The 18,323-nt window shown below is 43.8% G+C and overlaps 2 protein-coding genes across 2 annotated transcripts; both read left to right on the plus strand.

Annotated features, from left to right (window-relative positions):
- Positions 1-5,313: 5,313 nt before the first annotated feature.
- On the plus strand, positions 5,314-17,916 carry LOC310696139 (gastrokine-2-like; the record flags this gene model as incomplete). Its single annotated transcript, XM_083481263.1, has 5 exons — positions 5,314-5,361; positions 12,888-13,025; positions 14,293-14,430; positions 16,518-16,634; positions 17,833-17,916. The coding sequence occupies 5 exons, from the start codon at positions 5,314-5,316 to the stop codon at positions 17,914-17,916; spliced, it is 525 nt and encodes a 174-aa protein (XP_083337389.1).
- Positions 5,410-9,477, plus strand: LOC310696132 (uncharacterized protein; the record flags this gene model as incomplete). The annotated part of the gene is made up of 4 exons (XM_083481256.1): positions 5,410-5,490; positions 6,550-6,687; positions 8,074-8,190; positions 9,454-9,477. 4 exons carry the CDS (start codon positions 5,410-5,412, stop codon positions 9,475-9,477), a joined length of 360 nt encoding a protein of 119 aa, XP_083337382.1.
- Positions 17,917-18,323: the final 407 nt, after the last annotated feature.

Here is an 18,323-nt window from a genome sequence, read left to right on the forward strand (position 1 = left end):
TGCTAGCTTGACTGGGGTCATGTACCACCTGTAAATCATTTTCATAATGTTTTCCTTTAAGGCATTACATGACGTAAATTTAATACCGGTGTTCCACAACCATTCCCAGTCAGCAAACATAATGTTATGACCAATGTCCTGTGCCCACTTAATCATAGCCGATTTAACTGTTTCATCTTGTGTATTCCATTTCAGCAGCAGGTTATACATTCTTGATAAATTCTTAGTATTGGGTTCTAGCAATTCAGTCTCTAATTTTGATTTTTCCACCTGAAAGCCAATTTTCCTATCCTGTTTGAAAATCTCCATTATTTGGTAATATTGAAACCAGTCTGGTACTTTAGGTTTCAATTTCTCATGACTTTGTAATTTCAGTTTATCTCCCTCCTGTTCCAAGATTTCCCAATACTTCGGCCATCCGACCTCCATATTGAGTTTCTTCACTGCCTTAGCCTCCACAGGAGACACCCATCTAGGGGTTTTGTTTTCCAACAGATCTTTATATCTTATCCAGACATTGAACAGTGCTTTTCTGACAATGTGGTTTTTAAAGGCCCTATGCAGCTTGATTTTATCATACCATAAATATGCGTGCCAACCAAATGCATTATTAAAACCTTCCAAATCCAAAATGTCTGTGTTCTCGAGGAGCATCCACTCTTTCAGCCAGCAAAACGCTGCTGCTTCATAGTACAATTTTAAGTCCGGCAGGGCAAATCCCCCTCTTTCTTTAGCATCTGTCAATATTTTAAATTTAATTCTGGGCTTTTTGCCCTGCCAGACAAATTTCGAGATATCTTTCTGCCACCTCTTAAAACATTCCATCTTGTCAAGAATCTGCAAGGTTTGAAACAAAAATAACATTCTAGGCAATACATTCATCTTTATCACTGCAATTCGGCCTAACATTGTCAATTTCAAATTTAACCATATTTCTAGATCTTTTTTAATTTCTGACCAACATTTTTCATAGTTATCCTTATACAAATTCAAATTTTTAGATGTCAAGTAAACCCCTAGATATTTCACCTTCTTAACCACCGTCAACCCTGTCTCCTCTTGGAATTTCTCCTTCTCCATATCTGTTAAATTTTTTCCTAAAACTTTAGTTTTTTGTTTATTCAACTTGAATCCGGCTACCTGGCCAAACTGTTGAATTATTTCTAACACCTTTTTCGTACTAGTGTTTGGCTCTTGCAGGGTCAATACTAAGTCATCTGCAAATGCTCTTAACTTGTAATGTTTAGCTCCGACCTGTACACCTTTGACCTGCTGGTCATTTCTGATCATATTCAGCAACACCTCCAGAACCGAAATAAAGAGCAATGGGGAAATTGGGCACCCCTGTCGTGTTCCTTTTTCTATCTTGAGTTCCTCAGTCACTACATTATTTACAATCAACTTAGCTTTCTGTTCAGAATATATTGCATTCATACCATTCTCAAATCCTTGTCCTACCCCCATCCCATAAAGATTCTTTTTCATAAAACTCCAAGAAATATTGTCAAAGGCTTTCTCCGCGTCCACAAAAATCAACACTGCTTTAGAGTTTATATCCACCTCTAACTTTTCCAGAATGTCTATTATATTCCTTACATTGTCTGCTAGGTGCCTTTTTGGGAGAAAGCCTGCTTGGTTCTCATGAATCTTTTCCATTAACACTTTTTTAAATCTTTTTGCCAAAATGTCTGCAAAAATTTTGTAATCCACATTAAGTAATGATATTGGGCGGTAGTTCTTCAATTGAGTCTTTTCAGTCTCTGTCTTTGGTATGAGTGAAATATACGCTTCTTTCCACGATTCAGGTGCCTTTTTTCCCTCTAGAATCTCATTACAGACTTCTTTTAATGGTTGAGTCAACCACTCCTTCAAAGATTTGTAATATCTGGAAGTCAGTCCATCTGGCCCTGGAGACTTGCCCAATTGCATATTCTGAATGGCAGCCTCAATCTCTTGTTCTGTTATTCTCTGATTCAGATCCATCTTACTTTGATGAGAGATTTTTTGTAATCCATATTTATCAAGGAATTTATCTATATCTTCTTCATTTTGTGGTCCTTGAGCATAGAGTTTTTTAAAATAACTCAAAAAGCAATTTCTAATCTCATTAGGTTTAGATATAGTCTTTCCATCCACTTCTAGGCTTGTAACTGTATTTAATTTCTGCCTTTTCTTCAATTGCCATGCCAAAAGTTTGCCACATTTATCTGCCGATTCAAATGTCTTTTGTTTCATTTGCTTTATCTTCCATTCAATCTCTTGGTTCATCAATTCCATATATTGTGTTTGATATAACTTAATCTCTCTCAAAATCTCCTGGGACTTAGGTTTTACTCTTAATTTTTTCTCTCCTTCCTTTATCTTTTCCAAAATCTTTTCCTTTTTCTCATTCTGTTTCCTCCTCTTTATTGAGTTTTGTTGAATCAAAAAACCTCGCATCACAGCTTTACTTGCGTCCCAGATCACTCTTTTTTCCACATCGGCCCTTAAATTTATTTCAAAATAGTCCTTTAAAGTTTTTTGGGCCTTCATAAGGATCTCCTTGTCTCGAAAGAGGGTGTCATTCATCCTCCATCTAAATTGACCAGTTGTAGAAAGTTTCATTTCCATCTTCACAGCGTTATGGTCGGAGCAAGTTTTTGGGCAGATTTCTACCTTCTTAATCTTTGGAGCCATCCCACTAGTAATCCAGATTTGGTCGATTCTGGTCCAGGTATTCATTGCTTGGGAGAAAAAGGTTCCCTCTCTCTCAAGAGGGTTCCTTGTTCTCCAAATGTCTATTAGGTCCATATTTTCCGTCATTTCAAAGAAGGTCTTAGGGAGTCTCCCTTCCTTGGTGACTGTCAATCTTTGTGCCTTGTCCATGTTTGTGGAGACCACACCATTCATGTCTCCCATAATTATCATATTGTAATCCAGATAGTCCGTCAAAGTTTCATGAAGTTTCTTGAAGAATTCTGCCTTCCCTTCGTTTGGTGCATAAATTCCAACTATCAGAAATTTTTCTCCTTGTACTTGTATCTCAACTGCCAAATATCTTCCTTGTTCATCTTTAAACATCATTTTTGGAGCCCACTTCTCTTTTACATAAATCACAACTCCTCTTTTTTTGACTTTGTCTGATGAGATAAATTCTTGTCCTAGTCTTTTGTTTATAAGTAATCTCCTGTGAGCTCTAGTTATATGAGTTTCTTGTAGGCATATCAAATCCAATTGTTCTTTGTTCAGAATATGAAAAACTTGTCGTCTCCTCAAAGGCATATTGAGCCCATTACAATTCCAACTAAGGAATTGCAGGGCCATCTTGTTATTTTTCTGACACTCCTCCAACAGCTCCAAGTTGTTGCTCTTCCTCTGATGGTGGTAGATTTTGTCCAAACGAAAGATTCAAGATGTCTATTGCTCTCCTCTGTTCTGCAATTGGGTCCACAGTTCCCTTCTGTAGGTCCTCTCGGTTTCTTTCCAAGAATTTCTCTTTATCTTGTATAGTCTTTATTTTCACCTTCTTTCCCTTGTAATCAAAGGACAGTCCCTGTGGAAATTCCCACCTAAAAAGGATGGTATTCTTCTTTAGCAAATAAACCAGGTCCTTGTAGAAAGCTCTCAGATCCAAGATATATTTAGGGATGTCTTTAAGAATCTGTACAGCTGAATTTCCAATTTGCAAGGCCTTTTCAAAATGTAGTCTTAATATTTTGTCTCTTTCTTCCTTGGATCTAAGGGTGATCAGACAATCCCTCGGAGTCTTTCTGTTCTGTTTTTTACCCAGTCTGAACGCTGTTGTGATTTTAAATTCGTCTTCCTCCAAATCTTCCCAGCAGTCAGCGAACTCTTGTGTTAAAAACTCCACGAGATTGTCACCTTCGTTCTCTGGAATTAATCTCAATTTCAAATTTCTCTCTTTCCTCTGTAATTCCCACAAAGCCAGAGTTGCATCATGCTCATACACCTTTTTAGCAATCGGTTCTAAGTTCTCTTGAGTCTCTCCAGCAATAGTTCTAGCTTCTTCCGCAATTTTACGTGTTGCAGAATTTTCCTGGACCAATTTATTTATAGATTCTGTGTTCAGATCCAATCTTGCTGTTAATTCTGTTAATTTTTGTGTATTTTCTGAGCTCTGCTTTGTTAGGGTCTCCAAGGATTGGTTTATCTTAAGTAGAGCTTGTGTCACAGCATCCATGGAGACGGCTGTCACTTTTTCTTGTCCTGTTGTTCCTGTAGGTCCTGTGGGGGTTGCACCTGTAATCGAGCCTCTCTTCTTTTGTTGCTGTTGCTGTTGCTGGTGTTGTTGTTGTTGTCTAGTCTTAGCTCTTGTAGCTATCTCTTCTGGTGGACCACTCATGTCCCAAGGTCGTTTCCCACGGGAACCGTCTCCCGATGGAAAATTCCACTGTCTTGAGCTGTATCAGCCTTTACTTTACCCTCTAGGGGGAGCAAATCAAAATGTCCAAATACAGAGACAAAGAAAGTGTCCAAATACGAAAACAAAGAAAATTTAAGACAAGTATATCAGGAGGCTTGTAAATATAAATTGCAACCCTTTTCCAATAGATACTGTCTCAGCCTACTCTGGTATACTGTAGCAAAGGAGTCCAGGAACTTTGTATCACAATGTAACCTTCACAGGAATTTAAAGTCAGTTCAGTGCCCTATTGTCTTATTTAGCAGTCCGTTTCAGGTTATTGAGGCAGCAGAGGATTTTTCCTTTTAAGTAGATCATGCAGTTACTAGTGTCTCTTTTGCCTCCCCTCTGCCCTGCTAGCTAGAGGGGAGGTCTAAAGTCCAAATGTCAGATTTAATTTATCAAAAACAATGTCTCTTGCGGATGCAGCTTTAAAGTTTCGTTGCTTTCACTTTCATGCAGTCGGGGGAAGGCAGACTTCCTTAATTTTCACCTTCCCCGTTTTCAGCCAAATTTCCAAACTTTAGTTTCAAATAGACGTTCAATCTTACTCACGGGTTTTTTTCAGTCCGAAATTTACAGGAAGGAATCGGCGCTCTCCGCTAATAGCGACGCGGCTTCACCCTGCGGGCTGGGTAGCGATTCTCAGCACCGCGCTCCCCCGATGTCGTTCCGGAGCCTTTAAAAAGGGTCTTTCTGCGGTAAAGGGGGGCGCTCCTGGTGCCCACTGAATCTCCTCGTTCACAGGCTTCCGCGCCTGTGATTTTAGGGGTCCCCCGCTTGCCGTAGCGGGTCAGACCCGAACTCGCAGAGCAGTCCTCCTCCGGAGCTCGGAAAGAGGACCGCCATTAGCGCTGGCGCCGACCGGAAGTCTCTGGCTACGGTAGTTTTCATCTGACATCGCAGCAGAGATGGACTCCAAAGTTGGCTGTCAGGTCAACATGTCATCAGAACCCATAGTAAGTACTGTAGATTTTTTGGAGGGCGGGGAACCTATTTGGCAGAAAATGGTATTTGGGGTGTGCAAGACAACTCATTTTGATAATAATTCAGTAGCAAAACTGACAGATGCTGACACAGAATGCCAAGTATGGTCTGCCATATCATTAGGCAGGATGAGGCACCAGTTTCAAGTTTCGGCTGAAGATGACAGAGCCGTGTGTCCTATGTAAAAAGGTAAAGGTAAAGGACCCCTGAATGGTTACGTCCAGTCAAAGACGACTATGGAGTTGCGGTGCTCATCTCACTGTCAGGCCGAGGGTGCCGACGTTTGTCCAAAGACAGCTTTCCGGGTCATGTGGCCACCATGACTAAACCACTTCTGGCGCAACAGAACACCGTGGCACATGCCACAGCGCACAGAAACACTGATTACCCTCCTGCCACAGCGGTACCTATTTATCTACTTGCACTGGTATGCTTTCAAACAGCTAGGTTGGCAGAAGCTGGGACAGAGCAACAGGAGCTCACTCCATCACGGGGATCCAAACCGCCAACCTTCCGATCGGCAAGCCCAAGAGGCTCAGTGCTTTAGATCACAGTGCTACCCGCGTCCTATATAGCCTGGTCTGCACCCTCTTAAACTAGCTTGCTTCCCTGAGGAGCACAGAAGAAAGCTCAATGGTTGGGCACATTTTTGCATGCAAAGGGTCCTGGGGTCAATTCCCTGGTGTCCCCAGATAGGGCTGGGGAAAATCCTGCCTGAAAAACTGAAAAGCCACTGCTAGTCTCAGTCTCCAAGAATGCAAAAGGAGCTCTGATGTATCCTATGGCCCCTTGGGCATGATCCCATGGGCCGTAGAATTGCAGCTAAAATTACTCACCAATTATTAAGTTTTAATTATGTGCAAGGCACAATCCTGCAAATCCTACCATTCTAAGGTAGGCACAGAAATTAAAACAATGATTTCTGCATTCCCTAGACCTGTTTCTTGATTCATGTTTCAAGAAATGGTTCCTTTTTTTAGTATTAAAATATAACCTTCCTCACGAAAAGCCTTTACTTGAAATAAGAAGCTCCCACGGCTGTACTGCTTAAACCGTGTTGCAGCTCACTGTCTCAGAAAGTGCCATAGGGATGGGAATCTGTGGGTGAAGAGAGTAATGGTCTGCCCTTTCCCGGCTAAGTCCCTGTCTCTCTTTCCCAGGCCCTCAGGTTTATACCCAGAGTGCCTAAGGACAGGAAGCAAATGATCCTCATCTCTGTCATCCTGGTGCTTCTGGCCATTATCATTATTGGAGCGATTCTCATTGGCGTTTACATGACGCAGCAACACACCGAAAAGGTGAGTAGAAGACTGAAAAGAAAGCTAGTGTCATTCAAAAGAGTAAGGCTGATCATTGGCCACAGCAGCAGCTAAGCTACTGATCATCATTTGAAATTCCTCACAGTGTCCAAGGGAGAATCACTCTGACAGATTATAGGAAATTTAAACATTCGCAGACCAGCCACTCATTCCATAGGGTGAGGTGCAGGGCCAGCATTGGTGCTGATGAACCCTGCCAGTCTGAAATTGGATGAGCAGGAGGTCATGAAGTCAAATGACTTTTGTTGATGGTATTTGAGATTCAGAGGAATACGTCCTCTCAATATGGGGTTTAGATTTGGGATATCATCATATTATCATTTGATAAAGTATTTTGGAGTGCTGAAAGTGTCTCACATACATTGGGTTGTATCCAGTGCTGATCCCACTCCAAGTAGATCCCTTGAAATTAATGAACATGACTAACTTATGTTATTTAATGTCAATGGATCCAATCTGAAAAGGATTTAGCAGGATACAACCCATTATCTCTGGAATCCTTAGACCAAGGGTGGGGAACCTGTGACTCTCCAGATGTTGTTGGATTCCAGCTCCCATCAGCCCCAGTCATCATAGCCAAGTTTAGTTTTGCTTTCAAAGAATTGTGGCTTGGTGTTAATTTAGGGTTGCCATATTTCTAGAACTAAAATTCAGAACACAAAAGTTATTTTTTTATGGATACTCAAAGTTGTTGAGCTATAAATTCAGGACATTTTGCTGATTATCCAAAAATTTCCCCCTGGACACATGTTCAGGAAATTCCGGACGTATGGCAACCTTACGTTAATTACAAACTGGAGGTTGTAGTTTACAATAAGACTGGGGCGTAGCGTGGATTGCCAGTGCCCGGGGCTCTCCCTAATTGGAACTTTTCATGTTGGTGACAAACTTTTTAGACATGCATCATTTCGGGACACAGTAATTTTTACTAGCAAACCAGAGGTTAAACTAACCCCTTTCCAGCCCCAGGAGGAGAATGGGGAGCGTTTGCAAGACACATTTACACAGTGAAGCTGACACACTAATGTGTTGCGACACACAGTTTGGAAAGCTCTGCCTTAACCCATGGTTCCTATCAGGCCTGGGCAGCGATGATGGTGGGGAAGGGTCTTCCCAGCAAGGAGAGGGGAGAGGGTCAGCAGCTGTTTATTTTATTAGTATTATTTATTCCATGTAATTTTTACACCGCTTGACACCACTTGATTGTGTGGTTTTCCACATGGCTTTCCAATCCATTTCCTAATAATCTCTAGCAAGGAACTTGCCTCCCACCCCCTGTTTAAAGCACAGTACCAGCTGCACACTTGGAGGAGGGCATTCCTTAATTTATCTCCAAATCTTCTCTGCTTCCTGCTTTGTCCCTAGCATCTGATCGGCTTCCGAATTCAGGACAGAAAACAATGCTCAGTGGTGTCAATGGATTCAGTTGATGTGCTCAGCCTACATGAAATCACCCAAGGAATAGAGCACTTTGATGAACAAGTAAACCTGATCTTTGGTCATGCAACGTTTATGGCCTTCTTCCGGTTTTTTCTTTTCTTTCAACTGCATGTAGCAAGGCCTGAGAACAGATCATAAGAGTGCTTACGGTCGACAGCAGTATTCGCCAACTAGGTGCCCTGCAGATGTATTGAACTACAACTCCCAACAGCCCCTGCCAGCTCAGATTGGTGAAGGTTGGTCCACAGACTCTCAATGTCAATGCAAACATGAAGTTCATGCAATATGTTATACACACATACCTCATGGCGGGGGGATAGATTTGGAACAATTTATTCCATTTTTTAATTCCAGCTCCCATCAGCCCCAGTCATCATAGCCAAGGGTGGGTGTGACTACCAAAAAGTGGTGGATAATTATTTGAATTGCTTTTCTTATATACAGGCAAACCCCCATTTGTGTGCGATTGGCATGTATGCAACCACAGATGTGTGCATAGTTTCAGACCCTCCAAGTGTCCCTATTTTCCAGGGACTTCCCTGATTTAGAGAAGCTGTCCCGGTTTCTAATTGCGTCCCGGAATGTCCCGCTGTTCCTCAGGATGTCCCTATTTTCATTGGAGGAATGTTGGAGGGAATGGAGTTATGCAACTCCTGAACTGTCTGAAGGCAATCTTGTATAGGGAAGTATTCTGAATGCTTAATGTTTATTATGTTTATTATACATGTTGGAAGCTGCCCAGAGTGCTGGGGCAACCCAATAAGATGTGTAGGGTATGAATAGTAAAATTATCATTATGGAAGGGGACATCTCTATTTTCATCAGAGAAATGTTGGAGGGGATGCCGTTTTCAGCATGGGGCAGAACGGAGGCAAAACAGGGCAGGGCAAGCTTACGCACATCCTAGTGACATGCACAATGACCTGGAACACCACCCTCATGCAAATGGGGGGGTGCCTGTATATAAAGGTGTCCAATTAAACAGCTATCTACAGGAGTAGACAGATATATTTGCAGAATCTCTTCTTCCATGTGACTGCAAGGATGCGGAAAATGGAGGCCTGTAGCCTCCGGTGCAGCATCAAAAAATGTACCCTTGTCGGTTTTGTATGCAGGTAGCAACTTCCATTTGTAAGGCTGACGTTTTACATTTCCACATGGAAGACTTTCTGGTTGCACTCAGCATCATAAACCTATGCTTATCAGTTGTGTATACAGGTAGATTTCCCCAATAACTAGGTCTATAAAAGCTGCTAAACTGGCCACCAGATAAGATAACCACTGTAACTTCCTCTTGTTTCCCAGTATTTTAGCAGATATGCGTATTGAGGGGGAGCAAGGGAAAACAACAGCATGGTCGCAGTCTTCCTGTCACATGGGCAGGGTCTGTCAAGGGCTGAAACCCTGTGCAGGTGCACCAACTCTAGGGGCCAGGCGTGTCTAAGGCCCCTTTGATCTTTGTGGGAAAGGGGCCGGGCCCGCTCAAAGTATTGTTTTGTTTTTAATTTTTATTTATACTTTTCAGGTTTATACAATTCATTAATTTTACAATCGTTTTAACATTTCAAAGCTTGACTTCTTTCCCCCTCTCTCTGTAGCTCCTTAAATCTATTTTTTAATATCTTCTGCAGATCCAAATTCATTCAATTTGCTCATTTAATTATCTACAGTGGTACCTCTGCTTACGTACTTAATACGTTCCGGAAGTCTGTTCTTAACCTGAGGAACCACTTTAGCTAATGGGGCCTCTCACTGCGGCCGCACGATTTTTGTTCTCCTCCTGAAGCAAAGTTCTTAACCCGAGGTACTATTTTATGGGTTAGCGGAGTCTGTAACCTGAAGCATCTGTAACTTGAAGCGTCTATAACCTGAAATGGAGAAAACTCATAAATTGTACCCCTTCAGGCATCCTGGCCAACTTTATTACGCTGGGGTAAACCCTGGTGCAAGGGAAATGGGTGGCACTGTGGTCTAAACCACTGAGCCTAGGGCTTGCCGATCAGAAGGTTGGCGGTTCACATCCCCGCGATGGGATGAGCTCCCGTTGCTCGGTCCCTGCTCCTGCCAAGCTAGCAGTTTGAAAGCACGTCAAAGTGCAAGTAAATAAATAGGTACCACTCTGGTGGGAAAGTAAACGGTGTTTCCATGCGAGGCTCTGGTTCGCCAGAAGCAGCTTAGTCATGCTGGCCACATCACCTGGAAGCTGTCTGCGGACAAACACCGGCTCCATCGGCCTATAGAGCGAGATGAGCGCCGCAACCCCAGAGTCGCCAGCGACTGGACCTAATGGTCAGGGGTCCCTTTACCTTTAAATAATTCAGGAACTGTTGCCTCTGTTGAGCTTCCTCCTCCACTGATGAGTCTCCCTCCAAGTTTATCTGGCAGTGGCCGAATGATGCAAGCATGGCTAGAAACTGCCAGTTTAACTTGTCCCAATTTACCATGAGAGTTCAATGTACTGTTGCTGTGAGAGATTGAAATGGGGGTGCACAGACCCTTCTACCTGATGTAAAGAACCCAAGGCAAGCATTGGTGCTGGTGCGCCCTACCAGGGCCCAAGAAGCTGTCCTAGGGTGCTTACACCTGGTCTGATGTCATTCATGGACCATTGCAAGTGAGGTCATCTTTGGTTGCCTATAACCACATCTCAACCCAGAATGCTTCCTAGCACCCTGAGGTGCATTGCCATTATGCCCACATCTCATTTAGGGGATAGGGCAGTTTATAAACTACGACTGGAAGCATGTGGCCAAAGAATTGGCGGGTTGGTTCAAACTGGTATGTGAAATTTAACCTTGGTAACCACAGTGCACTACCTTGGGCCTATAGTTTCTACTTCGTCAGCAGTCCACACAAGCAATGTTCTTCCTGGCATGCATTATATGTGAAGAGGACATTTCATCTGCTTGATCTGTCTCTTCCACCCATTCTTCTCTCTGGTTACTCTCACTATCCCTTCCCTTCAGCTCTCCTCCCTGTGGTCTCCCTTCATTCCAGCTTCCTTCCTCCTATAGGTTCTAATCCCCATCAAACTTACAACTTCCCATCTCCCGGAAAACACTCAGATGGGATGGGGAACCTGTGGTCCTCCAGAGGTATCATCCCTGACCATCGGCTATGCCAGCAGGAGTTGTAGCCCAACAACATCTACCAATAGATATCAGGGACTTCCTGAACCCATTATAGTTAAATAATTGGCGCTGTACCCAATTCAAGTCCTACTCACAGCCAACCTACCAGAGTTAATGGACATGACTAAGTTAAGTTCATTAATTTCAATAGGTCTATTCCGAGTATACCTTAGTTAGCTACAACTTTTGATTAACAAATTAGAGACAGAACCTCAATATGTTGGATAGTCAGTTGCTAAGTCACTGTTAAAAATGTGAAAATTCTAGTTTTTGTGGGGGTGGAGGTTTGCTGTGCTTTCTAAAGCTCTCTCCATGGTATACTGATCAAATAGAAATTCCCCCTTCAGCTAAAGGAGGTCCTTTGGCCTCATCCTGCCCATAGATCTTCCTATAAAGGTGAACTGGCTACGGTAGTTTTCATTTGACATCGCAGCAGAGATGGACTCCAAAGTCGGCTGTCAGGTCAACATGTAATCAGCACCCATAGTAAGTACTGTAGATTTTTTGGGGGGCGGGGACCTATTTGGCAGGAAATGCTATTTGGGGTGTGCAAGAGAACTCGTTGTGATAGTAACTCAGTAGCAAAAGTGACAGATGCTGACACAGAATGCCAAGTATCATTAGGCAGGATGAGGCGCCAGCTTCAGGTTTCAGTTGATGGAAGATGAGGGGTAGCCATGAAGATGAGTGAGCTGTGTGTCCTATGTAAAAAGGTAAAGGTAAAAGGTAAAGGACCCCTGGATGGTTAAGTCCAGTCAAAGACAAATATAGGGTTGCAGTGCTCATCTCGCTTTCAGGCCAAGGGTGCTGGCGCAACAGAACACCGTGGCAGATGCCACAGCGCACAGAAATGCTGAATACCTTCCTGCCACAGGTATGCTTTCAAACTGCTAGGTTGGCAGAAGCTGGGACAGAGCAACGGGAGCTCACTCCAGCATGGGGATTTGAACCGCCAATCTTCCAACTAGCAAGCCCAAGAGAATCAGTGGTTTAGATCACAGCAGCACCCACGTCTTATGTAGCCTGGTCTGCACCCTCTTAAACTAGCTTGTTTCCCTGAGGAGCACAGGAGAAAGCTCAATGGTTGGGCACATTTTTGCATGCAAAGGGTCCTGGGGTCAATTCCCTGGTGTCCCCAGATAGGGCTGGGGGGAAATCCTGCCTGAAAAACTGAAAAGCCACTGCTAGTCTCAGTCTCCAAGACTGCAAAAGGAGCTCTGATGTATCCTATGGCCCCTTGGGCATGATCCCATGGGCCGTAGAATTGCAGCTAAAATTACTCACCAATTATTAAGTTTTAATTATGTGCAAGGCACAATCCTGCAAATCCTACCATTCTAAGGTAGGCACAGAAATTAAAACAGTGATTTCTGCATTCCCTAGACCTGTTTCTTGATTCATGTTTCAAGAAATGGTTCCTTTTTTTAGTATTAAAATATAACCTTCCTCACGAAAAGCCTTTACTTGAAATAAGAAGCTCCCACGGCTGTACTGCTTAAACCGTGTTGCAGCTCACTGTCTCAGAAAGTGCCATAGGGATGGGAATCTGTGGGTGAAGAGAGTAATGGTCTGCCCTTTCCCGGCTAAGTCCCTGTCTCTCTTTCCCAGGCCCTCAGGTTTATACCCAGAGTGCCTAAGGACAGGAAGCAAATGATCCTCATCTCTGTCATCCTGGTGCTTCTGGCCATTATCATTATTGGAGCGATTCTCATTGGCGTTTACATGACGCAGCAACACACCGAAAAGGTGAGTAGAAGACTGAAAAGAAAGCTAGTGTCATTCAAAAGAGTAAGGCTGATCATTGGCCACAGCAGCAGCTAAGCTACTGATCATCATTTGAAATTCCTCCCAGTGTCCAAGGGAGAATCACTCTGACAGATTATAGGAAATTTAAACATTGACTTGCAGACCAGCCACTCATTCCATAGGGTGAGGTGCAGGGCCAGCATTGGTGCTGATGAACCCTGCCAGTCTGAAATTGGATGAGCAGGAGGTCATGAAGTCAAATGACTTTTGTTGATGGTATTTGAGATTCAGAGGTATACGTCCTCTCAATATGGGGTTTAGATTTGGGATAGCATCATATTATCATTTGATAAAGTATTTTGGAGTGCTGAAAGTGTCTCACATACATTGGGTTGTATCCAGTGCTGATCCCACTCCAAGTAGATCCCTTGAAATTAATGAACATGACTAACTTAGGTTCATTAATGTCAATGGATCCAGTCTGAGAAGAATTTAGCAGCATACAACCCATTATCTCTGCAATCCTTAAGCCAAGGGTGGGGAACCTGTGACTCTCCAGATGTTGTTGGATTCCAGCTCCCATCAGCCCCAGTCATCATAGCCAAGGGTCAAGGCTGATGGGAAATGTAGTCCAACAGCATGTGGAGGGACACAGGTTCCCTATTCCCTGGTCTGTTGGGTTATTTGGGACTTTGCTTAGTTTAGGATTTAAGTGCACAGATTGCCAGGTACCAGCCCAAAGTTCTAAATCCCAGCTTCTTCAACTAAAAGATCTCTAGCAGTATAAGTGGAAAAAACCTTTGCCCATGCACACAGGGACACGGTTGAAGGAATAGTATTATTCCTCCCTCCACAAGTTATTTGAAGGTGGAAATAGTAACACCAGAATCAAGTCTCTCTATAATAAATATGCTTACATCATTGTTAAGGCATTTAATTGGATGTACATTGGATGTACACAGAAACAGGAGGAATTATGGGAACAGACAACTTCCCTTCTCTATGATTGCCAATTTGGCATTTATTTATTGATTAAAATTTAATCCATCACTGCTACACACATATTAATAATCTGAAAAGTGCTTGTGTGTTTATTAAATGCATGAGCTAGGGAGCAGGCTCACACCCTCTTGCCATGTCTCCTTTATTTTGATATGACTCTATAGCCCCAGCTAAAACACTTCAGATTTGTGCTTCAAGATCAACCATGCAAAGTACCAGGAACACAGAAAATGCATTTCCCTGTTGAAACTTGTCTCCTTTGTAGATAATTAAAATCACTAGTAGTACAGGAGATGGCGAAGTGGTTGAGAAAACTGTGAAGGTGAACAACCAGGAAAGTGTTGCTGCCTTTCATATCCAGAGCAATACGACCTCAGCAACTGTTGTCTACGACTATAAACACGTAAGTGTCAAATATATTCTAGGTGGACATCAAAACCTTCTATGACATTTTGCCATCTCAGGTGGCTGAACTGAATAGTCTTAGAGTTCTGTCCCTACAGGATCTTCTGCAACTTTACACTGGAACCCATGGTGCCTTTCTTAATTCACAGCCCAGTACACATGGGACACTAAAGCTTGGTTTAGGAGTATGTAGATGAGCTTCTATGAGTCCAAACAAAGCCTTGAGCTCACGTGCTGCCGCCTCCATTTTCCTCCTCCCAGGAGGACGACTTCTGCTGAGTTTAGTTTTGCTTTCAAAGAATTGTGGCTTGGTGTTAATTTAGGGTTGCCATATTTCTAGAAGTAAAATTCAGGACACAAAAGTTATTTTTTTATGGATACTCAAAGTTGTTGAGCTATAAATTCAGGACATTTTGCTGATTATCCAAAAATTTCCCCCTGGACACATATTCAGAAAATTCCAGACGTATGGCAACCTTATGTTAATTACAAAGTGGAGGTTGTAGTTTGCGTGGGCAGGCGGAGTCCCCAGATCCTGCACGGTCCCACCGTCATGTGGAATAACGACTCAAGACAACGTGCTATGGGATTAAATTGGCCACAACTTTATTAAATTTCAAATGTGGGTAGACCTTGGCTCAGGCATTGGGCGTTCTCCCTCCCTGGTCCCCAGCCGGGGACCTAGGGAGCATCAGGGTTATCCAGTGTGTGGGGGGGGATGGGCCGGCTCTGGAGAACATATGTTCAAGCACAGATGGCCGCCCCCATAATGCCGCCGCCGCAGGAGAGAGCAATGACGACCTTTCGGTGTACGGCCAAAGCCTACCTTCAGAAAACCCCTTTAACGGGGAACCCTGGTATCGCCGCCGCAAGAGGAAGATGGACAAAAGGATTCCGCCCAAGGCCTGATACCGCCAAAGTTGTGACGTTTTGCTACGGGAAAGGCGAAACCTGCCAATGCAGGGAAATTCCTTTCCGGCCCTTTAACAGCGACCTTAACGTAGCAGCGCCCGCATACCTGTGAAGAAAAGTTAACCTGCAAAATCTGTGAAGAAAAGTTAACCTGCAAAATAAGACATTAACTGAGGGTGGGTAGGGTGGGAGAAGCTCTGGAGCCAAGTGAGGATTCCTAGGTAAGATCCTCCCTCTATTGTGTGGGCAGGTAATCCCTCCCCTACATGGCCTGGTCTCCTTGGCAACGCTTCCCCCAGGTGGGATTGGACAACTGACTGAGGTAGGCGGAGACCTCCAGGTATCACACCTGAGGGAAGGCAAAGCCAAGCCTATGCTGTTGGGGCCGCTCCAGATCTAGGGGCTGCACGCGCCCACGCAAAGGGCGCCCCCCATTTTAAGCGGGGAGCGGTCATTACAATAAGACTGGGGCGTAGCGTGGATTGCCAGTGCCCGGGGCTCTCCCTAATCTAATCAAAACTTTTCATGTTGGTGACAAACTTTTTAGACATGCATCATTTCGGGACACAGTAATTCAGTTTTACTAGCAAACCAGAGGTTAAACTAACCCCTTTCCAGCCCCAGGAGGAGAATGGGGAGCGTTTGCAAGACACATTTACACACTGAAGCTGACACACTAATGTGTTGCAACACACAGTTTGGAAAGCTCTGCCCTAACCCATGGTTCCTATCAGGCCTGGGCAGCGATGATGGTGGGGAAGGGTCTTCTCAGCAAGGAGAGGGGAGAGGGTCAGCGGCTGTTTATTTTATTAGTATTATTTATTCCATGTAATTTTTACACTGCTGACACCACTTGATTGTGTGGTTTTTTTAAAAAAAAACCCTCAAAGTGGTTTATTTTTCTTTTCAATTTTTATGCCACCCCCAAATTTTGTGCCCAGGACAGCAGGCCCTCTGCCCCCCTCCCCCATTCTACGTCACTGCAACAAGCAATAGACTTGCATAATGGTATTATGATAATAGCAGTTTTTCTTTCCAATCCATTTCCTAATAATCTCTAGCAAGGAACTTGCCCCCCACCCCCTGTTTAAAGCACAGTACCAGCTGCACACTTGGAGGAGGGCGTTCCTTAATTTATCCCCAAATCTTCTCTGCTTCCTGCTTTGTCCCAAGCGTCTGATCGGCTTCCGAATTCAGGACAGAAATCAATGCTCAGTGGTGACAATGGATTCAGTTGATGTGCCCAGCCTACATGAAATCACCCAAGGAATAGAGCACTTTGATGAACAAGTAAACCTGATCTTTGGTCATGCAAAGTTTATGGCCTTCTTCCAGTTTTTTCTTTTCTTTCAACTGCATGTAGCAAGGCCTGAGAACAGATCATAAGAGTGCTTACGGTCGACAGCAGTGTTCGCCAACTAGGTGCCCTGCAGATGTATTGAACTACAACTCCCACCAGCCCCTGCCAGCTCAGATTGGTGAAGGTTGGTCCACAGACTCTCAATGTCAATGCAAACATGAAGTTCATGCAATACGTTATACACACATACCTCATGGCGGGGGGATAGATTTGGAACCATTTATTCCATTTTTTAATTCAGCCAGAGAAAAAGAACAGTCTTGACTTGGCTGGAAAAGATTGTTATTTAATCTCTGGATGGCCACATGAGCATGTCTGGATGTAAGCTGTTCCGATGCCAGCATCTCCCCAAGAATTCCAAGTGCTGACACTGAGAATGTCCAGCAGGCATCATGTCCTCATTCTTTGTCACCACCAAGCCCTTTCCACAAAGATTCCTGGGACGTGGAGTTGCTTAAGGGCTCTCAAAATTATTTCTCAGTGTGGGCTCTCCTAACCACTCTCGGCACCCTTAAAAAACTAGGGTTCCTGGTACTCTTTGGGGGAAGCCAGGACTGGCAACATGGTTTAAGTCTGCTTTAGATGTCTAGTGTGGGTGTGACCACAGACTCCGAATGCGGAGGGGGTGTAACGTGTGAACGCTTGCTGTCCAACTGTGTTGCTCCCCCTGTGCTTTTTATCCACACATTCCAGGTGGGTGGTGAGTTACAGACTGCACCACCACTCCACTCTGGCTTTCATAGCTGAAGTGGTTGGTGCAGACGCCTTTATACGGTTCTCACAAGCCATCGATTCCATAAGAACTAGCCCAGGCTACTTTGCAGTACTTTGTTTCCTTCATTGTGTTCACACTAGACGTCAGCACTCAAGTTGTGTTAGTCGCCTATCCATACCTGGAAACTGTAAGCTCACATCATGGCAGTAGAAAGGGTTATGCTGTTCTTAAAGCTGAATTAAAATCCCTCCCAGGACACTTCCAGATGAAGACAAATGCCCTTTGGGAGGGTGGTTCCCATGACCAGGAGATACGCAAGGCAGCTCTGGAGGGTTCGCCAAGGTGTCCTTTGCATCTAGGAGTTCCTTTTGACAGCTCTGCCTGATTGGCCAGCTATGGCTGCTCCTGGACAGGGAAAGTCTGACCGCATGTTGGTAACCTTGAGGCTGGATTACAACAATGTGATCTGTGTGGGGCTGCCCTTCGGCCTCATCTGAAAGCTCCAGTTGGTGCAAAAGGATGACAGAATTGTTAAAAGGTCTGCACTGGCTGCGCATCTACTACTGAGCCAAGTTCGTTGTCTTTGTATTAAGGTAATTTACAAGTCCAAAATACCTAAGGGCAGCCTAAGGGCATCTGTCAGCTCAAACACTTAGATCATCTGGAGGAGCATCATGTCTTGTCCCCGGAGTTGGTGAGGCTCATCTGACAACAAGAATCCAAACCTTTAGTGATTTCCCCAGTCCTAAGGACTGCTCAGCCAACAGAGATTCAGCAGGCTGTGAATCTTTAAAGGCCTGCTGAAAACATTTTTATAATGACAGCTTTATGCCAGCATTTAAGAAAATACTTAATGGTTAGTTGATGTTCTCTAATCTATTTTTTTTACATGTTTTATGATATA

The sequence above is a fragment of the Podarcis liolepis genome (genome assembly GCF_965112155.1).
Source record: "Podarcis liolepis genome assembly, chromosome: 16".
NCBI lineage: Eukaryota > Metazoa > Chordata > Lepidosauria > Squamata > Lacertidae > Podarcis > Podarcis liolepis.